At 40.4% G+C, this 14,216-nt stretch overlaps 1 protein-coding gene across 2 annotated transcripts in view; it reads right to left on the bottom strand.

Annotated features, from left to right (window-relative positions):
- Positions 1-2,494: 2,494 nt before the first annotated feature.
- Positions 2,495-14,216, bottom strand: part of xkr4 (XK related 4) — a 44,666-nt gene continuing 32,944 nt past the window's right edge. For both annotated transcript variants that reach the window (XM_067604760.1, XM_067604762.1), the window contains exon 4: positions 2,495-12,704. In XM_067604760.1, coding sequence (XP_067460861.1) covers positions 12,104-12,704 — 601 coding nt within the window. In that variant the 3' untranslated portion in view covers positions 2,495-12,103. The remainder of the gene's footprint in view (positions 12,705-14,216) is intronic.

Raw genomic sequence — 14,216 nt, 5'->3', positions numbered from 1 at the left:
AGTTGGGGCGGGTCCCGGCTCTGTGGAAAACATTTTGTATTGTACCGGTACCAAAAATAAAATGTCCGGCTGAACTAAATGACCACAGACCAGTGGCCCTTATGTCACACGTCATGAAAACCCTGGAGCGTCTGCTTCTATGCCTACTGAGGCTTGAGATCAAAGACAAACTTGATCCCCTGCAGTTTGCATACAAAGAACACATTGGAGTGGATGATGCTGTCTTTTACATGCTCCACCATGCCCTCTCTCATCTGGAGGAATCAGGCACTTATGTAAGAATCATGTTATTTGATTTTTCAAGTGGATTCAACTCCATCCAACCCATCATACTCAAAGACAAGCTCAGAGAGATGGGAGTGGATCCCTCCTTTGTTTCCTGGATCACTGATTACCTGACAGAAAGGCCGCAGTTTGTCAGGTCGGGGAACTGTGTTTCTGGGACAGTAATGAGCAGCACGGGGGCTCCACAGGGGACTGTACTACTCCATTCCCATTCACATTGTATACCTCGGACTTCAAAGGAAATGATCGTGGATTTCCACAGGCCCTCTCTGGAGCCAGTGAAAATCTGTGGGGTGGACATTGAAGTGGTGCACACCTACAAAAATCTAGGGGTCCTTGTGGATGACAAGCTGGACTGGTCCCCTAACACCGACGCCCTCTACAGGAAGGGGCAGAGGCGCCTGTTCTTCCTGTGGACACTGAAGTCCTTTGATGTGTGTGTGGAAATGATGACCATGTTCTACCACACGGTGGTGGCCAGTGCACTCTTTTTTTGCTGCAGTGTGCTGGGGAGGCAGCCTCACAGACAAAAACACCAAGCGATTAGCCAAGCTGGTCAAAAAAGCGGACTCAGTGTTGGGCAGGAGAATGGACCCGCTAAGATCTGTGGTGGAGAGAGGCACACTGAACAAACTGAAAGCTATAATGGACAATAGCACACACCCTCTCCACAGCCTCCTGGAGCGACAGAGGAGTGGCTGCAGCAGTCGGCTCCTCTCATTATACTGCAGAACGGAGCAATTCAGGAAATCCTTCATCCCCACAGCAATAAGACTGTTCAATTCCTCCTGAATTGACTGGATAGTTTTTTGCTTTTATATTTTGATGAGCTCTTGACAATTTGAATTTCCTTTCGGGGATCAATAAAGTAATATCTATCTATAGATAGAGAACTATAGACCTTCCACGACTGCTGATGTCGCCTACTGCTACTGCTACTCTACTATTACTAACTAGACCTGCAAGCATGTACATCAGGGTCCAAACACCTGATGCAACTAAGAACCGAACAGATTCTGAGTGACCACAAGGCCATGACCACCTCTTAAAAGGTATCAAACAGGTAATAATAATATAATCTTTATTTATATAGCACTTTTTAGAAATATTGTTTACAAAGTCCTTAACATTCCCTGCACATTTATAAACAAAACACACAACAAAAGCACATATAAATAATCAATGCATTTTTAAATTAAAGCGTTAAAATGATGCCCATGGGAATAAGGTAAAGGAAAAGAAAAGGAGATCAATACAGAAATTAAAACCATGACTGCCTCAAGATAAAAGATGACAGAAAGCACATCTATAAAAGTTTGTACTGAAGTTGAGCCAAGAAGGCCTGGTCACCCTTTGTTATAAATTTACATTTTGGAACGGTGTGTAAATGCCTGCAAGAGGGTATAAAGCTGTGCACTGGCTCATAGGATCGATTCTAAAATGGACTGGCAGCGAGTGGAGGAATGTCAGAACCATTATGTTCTTATAGGTTATGTGATGTCTGTTAAAACCCATTAAAAGTCGAGCTGTTGCATTTTAGACCAACTGAGTCGTGAGGTAGAAAAAGCATGATTTAACAGTTGACATATTGTTCAAATATAAGGCCTGAGTCAAAAATGACACCTAGATTTCTTGCTACTGATTTGGTCCAAAATCATTCATAAAAACATGTGGTGTGTTAGCTCCAAATATTAAAATGTCAGATTTACACTGATTTTATTGCAAAAACGAATGCTGAAGGTGGTTAAACATGCATTGATTTGTTGGCTTGGGGAGGCTCAGAGTACGGCCTCTTTAAGAAAAAAGAGATATCAAGAGTAAATTTGAAATATTTTATGCATCATGGTTTGAATTGAATTTCATGCACTTAAGACCAAAATTTTAATCTTAGCAGCTTAATACATTTACTTACCCATGTAACTTGCAGGTTAGTTGTGTAGCATAGATTGGTGATCTATATCAATTAAAGTAAACCAGTTTTGTGACACTGGAAAACCCAAGTTAAACCCGCACATATCTTACTAATCTGAAGATTTCTGGATGGCTTTATTTTTCTCATTTTAGATACTTTTTTCATTATTCTGATACTATACACTGACCCTGATTTGGTGCACATTAAGTCTCAATCCTAATAAAGAAATAAAATACCAGAATACTCTTTCCTCAACCTGAATAAATGAAAGAACAAATGAACAAACTTGAGGCCAAAAAAATGACCACAGTGTACTTTATTAAATGAATTTTGGTAGTTTGTGTTGCATTAGATTCAAATAAAAATTTACAAAAATTTCATATATACAAAAATGTCATTTTGATCCTGTTTATCACTCTTGATTTATTTTTACAATAAAATGTACTTTTCCCCATTGAATGCATTTTTAGCATTTCAGACTTTCATCACACAATGCAACTTACTGAAAAGACCAATATTTTTTTTGTCTTAAACATTTGTATCATTTTTAAATACACCACATACACCACATTTATCGTTTTATTCTCTGTAGTATATCATCATAGTTACAGCCATCATGGTGGCATCAAACCTCTAAAGACACCCTTCACAGTCAGAACTCAAAAAGAGAGGAATGTTCTTTTTTAACATGTACACTTTGCATACATTTATTTACAGATTAGCTTTAAATTGATCATTTCATTATCTGTGGTACTCCATGTTCAACCAACTCTCTAAACAGACATCTGTACAAAATGATTATAGTGTGACAGGATACAGGACTAGAATCGCATCATCATTCACCTGCTGGTTACTGTGCTTGTACTAAGGCTGAATTATCTCATCTCAAACTCATCCTAACCATCAGTAGAGAGTACAGTAGAGTGTACAGCTGATGAACAGAGACAGCCTGAGGGCAAAGATGCTCACAAGAAACATGGCCTGTTCACATCTCAGAGAGCCACATAGAAACACAAGTACATGCTGGCTGTGTGAGTGGAGTGCTGTGACTGTGGAATTGTTTTTGTCATTGCTAACTCCCATGTGTCTCCTCCAACAAGTCCTCATACCTAAATGACAGGATAGGTGTTGTTCAGAGGCTTTCAAAATGACACGACAGTTGCAAAATGATTCATGATGACGCTTTACTGATCTGCCTAAATGTTGCTTAAGTTTAGGCAAAGAAAAACTATTACCTAAGATTTGGGAAATAGAAAGCAATGGAAAATTGCATTTTTATCATTGTGATCATGGCTTGTTTATTTATCTACAGTATTGTTACATGTAACATTGTTACATTATGCTTTGAATTCCAACCAAAGAGAATCAGCAGCCAGCTATGTTTCCTAGAACTGGACACAAAGCCTTTCATCAGAGAGAAGGATGGAGGACTGAGGTCTATACAATGTCCTTGTTAGACAATGATTCAGTCCTAGTATAAGCACAGTAACTGCTGTTGACACAAATAATGCTAATAATCCCCACCCTCCACCCATACACACACACACACACACACACACACACACACACACACACACACACTTGGCTAACCAGAAAACCAAGCTGCACTTTCACTTCAGCCTGCCATTGGGAGATGAGGTTGAAAAAAAGAAAACAAATTAGAAATATATCTTCTTTAAGGCTAACAAAACATAGAAAGCAGCTTGTAAGATTTATGACTGGAGTGAGGGAGGGAGTCTGTTGATGCCATGTCCTATTTATGATACACTGTAATGAGCAGGATACCCACGACCAATCAGACATTGAGCACTTGCCTGGGTTAGGGTTAGGTGATTTGCCTGGCAATTTTCTATATTTTTCTTAGTGTCAACAAATCTCATGTGTAGAACCAAACCAACAATGAACTCATCCTACTAACAAGTATTGTGTGTGTATCCAAAGCTTGATATATGTTATTCCTCTGTACTGTAGACCTCCACTGTTGTCCAAAAACCATTAAAACACGTTAGTGAGTCATACCCCTGCACTGGGTGACATGTTCCTTCACCCTAAAGTTTAAAGTCATGGTAGTTTGTTTAGAAAGAGCTCCAAAGAGTAATAACAGCGATCATGTTTTCAGTCTCCGGAGAGTAGTTCCCTGTAAGGCAGCATTCAGACTGAAATCAGCCATACGTTTAAAACAGTGCAAGGGGTGGGGTGTGTTTATTAAGGAAACAGTGAGACAATGAAATATAATCCAAAGCTCCAGATAAATGCATATGAATGCTTATCAGATGCCAAAATACTGTGCTGAGGTTTGTAATACTCAGACAGGATTTTACAACCCTGAAAAGTTATCTGGTTCAACTTTTTTGTAGAGCTGTCTGCTGTATCACCCCCACTGCTTCAATTAACGGGGGTTGGGCTGTGTTTTTTCATGCAGAGGTAATGTCAGTCTGAATGCTCCCTCAGGCAGACACCACTGCGCATGTGCTTGAATGTGGTTCCGTTTAAAGAGCTTTGCCAGCCTGTTGTGTTACATACATAGACTGTATAAAAATAATGGATGTATCCACTGTGACGTCACCCATTGGTTTGTGGAGTCCTCTAGTTTGGCATTTTGACTATCGCCATCTTGGTTTTTTGGAGCCAGAAGTGATGAAAAGTGACCATATTTGGATGAAAGCATGGAGCTGGGGAGGAGCTCCCTCACACACCCTTGGGGTAGGGACTTGTCAATCACAAGGTAGCCAGGCCCTAAAGCATACCCTGCTGTATCGTCTTTGAAGAGGACTTGAAACTAGCGATTAAGACCATAAACTCATTAGGAAAGTGGTGGTTGTGTTCTATGAGAGATGGGTACACCAGAGATGGGCTCCTGAATACATCTCAAACTTGGACTTAAAAAGTGGGACATTTTGCAAAATAACTTTCAAATAATCTTCAGAAAAGAGTCTTAAGAAGAGGTAACAGCATTAATCAGCAAGAACAGAAGAGGGAATAGCATCTTTGGATATATTTTTTAAATCAAAACAACCAGCTAGGTGTTGGGTGACAGCTGTCATTGACACCAGTGGAGTTGCCCTCTGCTGGCCATTAAAGAGAATGCAGGTTTAAGGCACTTCTGCATTGGCCTCACCTTTCAGACCCAAAGCCACCTGTTTGGTTACATATCACAACCTCTTTGTTCTACATTGTACATTGTAAAAGATTCAGATACACATACATTCAGTTCATTGTTGGTTTGGCTCTGCACCTGAGATTTGCTGACAATAGGAAAAAATCTAGAAAATCGCCAGCCAAATCCTTATCTGTCGAGGATCCTTCTTTTTATGACAGCAACTCATTTCAGTGAGATTAAACAAGTCATCGCTTGTGTACAAGAAAGTGAAGGCAGACCAACCATTGCCAATAAACTTTAGTTTACTGACAACATCTTTAATCCAAGGGCCAGATGCAGTAAAAACTAAATGCTGCCATTTCATTATCAATTTACATATGCATGATATATGACAAATTAAAATAATAAATATATGTATTTACAGGTTTAAAATGCATAATTGGAATTAATTCAAATTAATACATGTTTTTAGCCAATTCTAGTGAAAATTAAATGGAAATGGCATTTTTCATGGTCACCTAGAATACCAATACATAATTCCAATTCAAATTAAATTGCAGTTTGGTACATTGCAAATTTTAAAAAGTCAATTTAACATTCAATTTCATTATCTAATGTCAGTGTTATACTTTTGAGTGCACTGAATATTATTTGTTAATGGATATGTTGTATTTTCAGTCTAATTGAGTTCCTTACAGAAACAGGAAGCTGTAACTAAAGTATTACAGGGGAAAAGGTATTGGCAATAAGAAGGTGGAGGGTATTCTGTCCATTAAACAAACTGAGGTAGCTTTATGTTCAGTGTTAGTTCATGAGATGGTGACAAGTAAACAAAGGCTACACTGGATTTGGGATACACTGCAAATAAACTCATATAACGTCAATGTCCCTTTCAAATAATACTATACAAGGTTGCATTTAAACAAAGTAAGCTACAGAGGAAATCTGCTGTTTAAACATCAATCAGATTTTCTTGTCAAGCCATCAATAATGATTCTTTCTAGTTGATTTTCTTTTAAGGAAATTTCTGGAAAACAGGTCAAGTGAAATGATATGTGATTTCACTTGACCTGTCAGTGTACATTTACATAGTGAGTGAACTCTTCCTGGTTTTAAGTGATTTTTAAGAGATTTCTTTACAAAGCGGTGTTGTCTGATAATCCCACTCAGGACCTCTGTTGGTGAATTAGGTCAATGAAAGAGGAAAGGAAAGATCTGCTATTTGATGTAGTTACTCTACTAAGTGTGTCCAGTGTGAAACCTCTGACCCTAATACTTGCTAGCTGTTCTTTGAGTTCTATGTATAGCATATCAAAATTAAGAATAATAATAAATACATTCTGAAAAGATTTTCTTATGTGTGGATTTGTTTGGTGGCTTCGTCAGCTGTTGATTTCTCTATCATCTGGTGTACAAAAGAAGAACTGAATATCCTGTAGTGCTGTCTAAATGCAGCCTTGTATAGTGTGTGCCATGTTCAAAGTCTAACAGTACTGTGCCATCCTGAATCCTGTGGCTTTTTCTACTTGTTCAGTTAAGCCAGTGTCTTATTTTTCTGGCATGTCCCCTGTCTTTCTATCACAAAATGAACAAACTATGAATCTTACGTAAGTAAACCAAAATCTCACAATTAAGTGAAAGGCAAAACAATCATTTAAAAACAGAACAACTGCAGCAGCTGAAAATGTTACCTAAGAACTGCTTGATACATGAAACATTGCACGCACTAATGAGACAACACACTCACATACAGCCACAGTAGTGTGGTGGCACAAATAGGCAAATAAAAAAGCCTTAAAACTATGTATTTAAGTTATTTGACATATACTTCATATAGAAACTGTTCCATGAGCGACACTCTAAACTGAAAGAATGAGTCACTTATGATAAAAGCAGCAGTAATAAAAACCTTAACAAACAACAAAGAACAATACCAGAGTGTTTACAGATTTTAGCTCTAACTACACAATATGCATACTTGGCTGCACATTCTTAGATTTGTGAATGTGTTTTACATACAGTTCCAGGCTTCCACTGGTTTCATTCGTATTCATATGTACAGTGCAAAATGGTAGATATTGGTGTTTCAGGGCAGATTAATTTGAAAAGTCTGCACTGCATTACCTCACAACAATAATGTAACTTTGACAAGAACTAATATAGACCTGTTGTTCACTGGATTACACAATTTGAGCAAGTTTCAAGTGTCTTTGATTTTCATACCATATGGGAAGTGAAGGAAACCAATGGCTTATTGGAACAGTAGATTAAGTACATTCAAATTTCTAAAACAAAGCAGCATAGTTTGCACAACAATTGGCTGTGAAGTAAATTGTGCGGTAGTAAATTGTCTAAAACATGCTGGTATGGTGCTTTATGGAGTGAACACAGTGGATCTGTTCATAAGCACAAAAATATGTCAGAATCCTTCTAGATAATCCAGTATTAGATTTTTGTATCTTATGAGAAAACCACAAATAATAGCTGGAATATGCCAATATTAGCCAGGGCAGTTGATTATAGAAACACATCCTCCTCTCTATGTGGTCTGTATTACGTTGGGCTTCAAAGGAATTATTTTAACCAGTTTAGTGTTGTGTATCTATATTTGTATACCTATAATATGATATAAAATGATAAGATGCTCAATTTACTACAGTTTGGACAATCAATTATAATGACCTACAACAGAATTCAGACTTCATATACAGACTGATAATGCAGACTGATAGCAGCTGAGGTCAGAACAGCTCAGTACAGCTGGGGCTGGCTTGGTTCAGTAGCATGAACAGGTTTACAGTCTCATGCCATGATTATCCCATTGACTTGTTTTGTGCTTTTCTCTCCTCTTGCCATTCTTAGAAAAAAAACATTGCACTTGTGATGTAACAAAATATAAAAGATAACCTGGAACTTTCTTTTGTGCAGACATTTCAAATTTTAAAAGACATATGCAATGCCATGTGGATGACACTGCATTGACTCTATGGTGGTAGGTGAGAGAGCTGAAATTCCTGAACATGGTGGATTTGACTGGCAGCTCATCTAAACTTAGCACAAAAAGTAAGGAAATTTGTGTTTGGTAGATAATTTCTTTGTTGTAACAATACTTCTTGGCAATAAATCTTATACCATTGGAAAGCCTGTTTATTTCCCTTTTAAATTGTGCCACATTTGTAAGGAACATACATTTGTGGGATGAGCAGCAGAGCTGTGTATGTGGGTTGCGCACATGAAAAATTTGCCAAATCTTCTCTGCCAATGCCAAACAGCTTATTCTGCCATTGACTCTTGTTTTGAGCTTCTGGTACCCCCAGGTGTGAGCATGGGCCCTGCTACAGTGGTCAGTAGGTGTCTGCTCCAAGAATCGGCATGCCACGTTTGACTGATCTGGATAGGACCCATGCAATAGGGCAACTTCAAGTTGGTATTCTGCAAAGCCAAATTGCGGCATTATTTGAAGTGAGGCCTAATACTATCTTCAAAGTGAAGGCCAAGTTCCATATAATGAGGGATGTCAGAGACAGGCCGCAAAGTGGGCATCCCAAGAAAATGACACTCCAAGAAGACCATTTCCTCACCTTGTCAGTACTTAGGTACCGTAGGCTGTCTTCTACAGATTTGTAGTCAAGGCTTGCAGGACAATATGGCCAACAGCTCTCTGCAAAGACAATCCGGAACAGACTGCACACAGTCAATCTCCGGTCTCATAGGGCTGCCAGAAGGCCTGCCACGACTGCCCTTCACCGTCAGGCCCGTTTGCGCTGGTGTCGGCAACATGTGCACTGGAATCTGAACATGTGGAGGAATGTTATGTTCAGCGATGAGTCCAGATTCTGCCTACGGCAGTTGGATCATAGGGTCAAAGTGTGGAGAAGACACAGAGAATGCAATGCTAATTGCTGCACCGATAGAGTAACATCTTTTGGTGGAGGCAGTGTGATGGTGTGGGGTGGCATCTCCCTCACTGGAAAAACGAGGCTTGTCATCATTGGAGGCAATCTCAATGCAGAGATATCAAGATGAGATTCTGCAACCAGTGGCAATCCCATATCTCCACAGTCTGGGACCGAACTCTATCTTCCAAGATGACAACGCTCACCCCCACAGAGCGGGGTTTATCAAAGACTACCTCCAGAGTTTGGGAGTGGAGAGGATGGAATGGCCTGCCAGCAGTCCTGACCTCAACCTCATTGAACACTTGTGGGATCAGCTTGGGCGTGCTGTTCGTGCCAGAGTGACCAACACAACCACGTTGGCTGACTTGCGACAAATGCTGGTTGAAGAATGGGATGCCATCCCACAGCAGTGTGTGACCAGGCTGGTTCAAATTTTTCATGGGTGCAACCCACATACTTAGCTCTGCTGCTCATCCCACAAATGCATGTTCCTTACAAATGTGGCACCATTTAAAAGGGAAAAAACAGGCTTTCCAATAGTACAAGATTTATTGCCAAGAAGCATTGTTACAACAAAGAAGTAATCTACCAAACACAAATTTCCTTGCTTTTTGTGCTGAGTTTATGTAATGATGTCATTGCCTGGCTTCCCAGCATTTCCTTAAGTCAGGCTGTTTGAGTTGGGAGTGTGGGGGATGATGGTACAGCTCTCCATTTTGTCTGTAGTCTCCAGATGTCTCTTTGCACACTGATTCAGATCATAGGGAAGGACCAGGGGTTTAGTTTTCATACATGCACAATACATAAAAGGAACACAATTACAATTTGACTGGTAGTATCAGTTGGGCAATGATGGTCAGTCTGTTGACTATCTGTCTATCAACACTTTGGTTAATAGCACGGTGACTTATCAACTTCTGGTATTGATATTCATGAATCCTTAAAGATGACTTTGGTGACCCACTGATGCTTCTTTTAATGGCACCATTCAGTTGAATATGTTCCTTGACTAGCCATGACAAGAGATCCTGATAAGATTAAATCTGTTGTGGATTTAAATGTCTTCACAGGATAAATCTCAATGGCGAGGCCCTGATCTTTCCTCCTGTGTCACCATCTGCAAACCCTTAACTTTCAGTACCACTACTGGTGGGCTCTAAGAATAGCTGGCAGAGTTTTAAACCTTTTGTCTTGTTTCATCATCAGGTCTAGCCCTGATTCAGTACATCCATGCCACACTCCTAATTGCAGTCATTTGTCCTGCATTAGAAGTCATTCACTGAAAATGTCTGGATTACATCAGCTACCCCTGCTACACCGGAATATGTGGTATGGCCGTCCTGGATCAGAGGTAGAACAGATAAAGCTTTCATAGATAAAGCTTCATCAAAGCCATCAAAAACACCACTGGTATGATGCTATCTTGTGTGAAAAAATGTTAAATGTTGTTTCTGGGTAAGCTCAAGGACAAAAACAGGAACATTTTCCCCAGAGGGTGATGTGTATTTATCAAAGAACAGCCAGACTTCAAGTCAAAATGTCAAGGTGTCCTTTCACTGATCGATGCACAGAGCTGAGGCATTCAATCACATGTCATCCTGAGCTGCTTCTCTTGTTTAACCACACACACTCACCGATGCGAACACATACACACTCAACCACAAAACACAGAATTACAATGACTTCAGTACCCTCTACATGATTTGTAAAGTAAAAAATGCTGTATGTTGTATCAGAGTACTGTACATCCTCGTGGTTGGTTTAATTTGGCTGAGATGGCTGCTGTCTGTGCTTTCTCTTCCTCTCCATCCTTGATTCATTTCTGCATCCTCTCCTGTCATCTCCTTTTCAATGCTGTCTGGTACTTTGCTTATTTCTTCTTCTCTCCCCTCCACATTCTCCTCCACAGACAAGTTAAGATCAGTATCATTGCACAGCCAAGTTTATGAGGCTGGACTGCTAATAGTTGAGTTGAGCTGCCAGGAAGATTTTTTCTTGGCATTGGGTGAGTTTCACTTATTTCCTTATGAAAGAAAGACTGTGAGCTTGTGTCTGTCAAACTGTCATCCCTTCTTTCTCACTCCCTATCTTTCCTCCCCGCCAGGTTTGGTTGATTTTATCCAAACAAAACAAAATGACTGAGTATAGATGCTACTTTGACCACTGTCTTCATGTAGTTTGCTTTCTGTCTGACCTAGGCCAGAGAAGAACTTTTTGACTACTCAGCCATCTCTAAGTTGGACCACATCCTCAAAGGCTAGAGGATATTTCGAAGGAAACATTTTGGCACAAAGAGAACAGGAGCAATGAGTGTTATTATGTAGATAACAATGGAATTATCCAGGCGGTTGTGGCTGTTAAGGATCACATCATCAGAACTTCCTAACAGTAGGACACCTACACAGTAAGACAGATATGACAGTTTCAAGTTTCTAATGATGCTGAATGTGTGATATTTTCCTTTCCTCATCACATTAGAGGAATAACTGTGTAATTCATGTGTCATTTCCAACCTTAAACAAAACAGTGCATCAGCCTCTTAGGGTTTGAGCAGAGTGCTGAAGCACTCTGTTGATTTGCATTTAGTTCATACCACACAGGATTTCCCTGATGAGCAGAAGTAAAAATAACAGCAACAACCTTACAGAGAACCCAAACATATCCGGTGACATCAACTGAACTTGTGCCAAATCTCTGCTGTGATCACTACCAACAGGGCTGAAGGGTCCTGGGTTGGGCACTGATGTTGAGGAGTCCATAAAGACAGACAGGAATGAGAGATGAAAGTGGGATTGTTGGTAGAAACATATTCTTATTGCCACAGTCTTTGTTGCTGTTAATGTGATAGCAGGATAACCCTCTGATGGCTGCACCCTTTTATGGATTCTGAGAACAGTTATCGTAGAACTATAATGTAGTTTCATATTCTAACCTCTCCTGCACCAGGGCATCATCTTTGTACTGTAGCCGTGGAGGAGTCAGGGAGCTGTCTATGGCCAGAATTGCCTTGCGTATACTGCGGTCAAGGACGTGGCGCTCCCAGGCTGGGTAGCGGTTCCTACAAAGGTCAATCTTGATAACGGTCTCTTCAAGGCGTGGAGCACGAGATGATGGCGTGGATGCCACTGTGGGTCGGACCTGAAACACCGGCATGCAGCCATCTCGCTCAGAATACTTCCCTATGTCACGCTCCAGGGTTGTGGTGGCTCCCCGGTTGGAGCGCAGTGAGTTGGTGGCACCCTCAGGTGGTAGTGTGGAGAACTGAGCAGTGGGGTCCAGGTCAAGGCCCTGACCGCTTGGTGAGCGCCCAAAGCGTGGCCCGTTGGGATGGAAAAAGGCATAGTACATGAGCAAGAAAACCACGCCAGTAAGGAAACTACTAAAGATGACGCAGAGTGCTGGCACTGCAAAGGCGTCTGTGGTATGAGGCGACCGGTAGAGATACCACAACGCACTGAGAGCTGCATTCTCCACTAGGATCACCAGGTAATAGATGAAAAGCCGACACCTGCACAAAGACATTAGACACAAAAAAGAAGTTAATCAGATAGAGTGAAACTACATCAGCTATCAAAGCATGAAGGTGATCTCCAGTATTAGTGGGATTGGTAAATGTGTGGTTGGAAGTGCCTATTGCATTTTGCAGTGAGCCATGAGGATGGCCATAGTGGTCATTTGGTCTGACCCACCAAATTTTTGGTCCACAGCAGGGATGATTCCTCACATTTTTGATGATCTCCTGATCTTTCTCTTATTGCCCCCATCAAACATCCAACAGCTCCATCAACTATCAAAAATATACTGTACAGGTATTAAATTTACTGAAATTTACTGAGCACCTTCATGCTGCCCAGAGGACGAACGCTTTTCATTTTAGACATTCCATGAGCTTTTCCTTTAATTGACACAATTGTACACAAGTACAAACTAGTTAACTTGGCTGTGGATGTTGATGACCCTCAGATGATAATTTCCTTTGATTGAACGCTTCCAAGCTCTTTCTTGAATTTGGTATGCCCGCTCTACACTGCCATTCTGAGGTCAAGAGTTCTGTCAGCAAGGATATAAAATTGTAAATGATCAACCTATCCAATATTTTGATTGTGTGGTGTAATGAGCACTTTAGCTTGTAGTGGTGGCTGCTAAAAAATGTTTGAAGCTGCACTAATCAAATGTTTTTTTAAAACTAGATCAAATGACTATGTGTAATAGTTATGAACCAGGTCAGTATCCTCAGTAATTAACATCCATATTGAACAATCATGGATGGATCGCAGAAAAAAAAAAAAAAATCCACAATACTCTTTTGTAGCTTTTGGGTCAATAACTGAACTGAGGAAATATGAATAATAATCCATACTACAAGTGAAACTTAAAAAGCATTATACAAAGAGAGAGGGGTGTGGCTGCAGGGCTCCTCTCTGGGGACACTTCCAGTGGAGGCTCCGCTCTCAGGGCAGCTCCATTGTCAGGACAGGAAATAACCAAGTGGCAACTACCAGGACTTGAGGCTGAAGCCAATGCAGAAGTACCTTAAAGTGCAATGCCACTGAAACTCACTAGATGCTGCTCCAAAAAATACCTGGCTCAAATAGACTCCCATTCAAAAAGCATCAACTTCTGTATAGAGATACTAAAATCAGTCATTTTTCCAACAAGTTACTGTGATCTCAATCTCTAAATTCAGGGCCTCTAGTAAGTGTGCTGGTAGTCATTTTGAAAATTATTGCTCTGTCAATAAGATTTGAAGACTTATAGTAGCTTTGATGTCTGCCGTGTAGGCATTGATTGTCAGCTGTGATCGACAGTTGGCACACCTGCTGCTCTCCCTGGCTCCAATGCAAATTGATGGGTGACGTCACACCTCATTACATCCATCTTTATATATAGTCTATGGAAATAACATGAAGACACGAGATATGCCCATGGTTGTTTTCAAGAGCCATGTATGGTGACAGTGGTGACTGTGACTTGCTTGGTTTAAAGTAATTAAGGCAATTCATGCTAGTTGTTTAAATAG

This window comes from Thunnus thynnus, chromosome 12 (assembly GCF_963924715.1).
Source record: "Thunnus thynnus chromosome 12, fThuThy2.1, whole genome shotgun sequence".
In the NCBI taxonomy this organism is placed as follows: Eukaryota; Metazoa; Chordata; class Actinopteri; order Scombriformes; family Scombridae; genus Thunnus; species Thunnus thynnus.
Note: the sequence above shows the minus strand (reverse complement) of the source record. Positions and strands in the feature narration are given on the sequence as shown.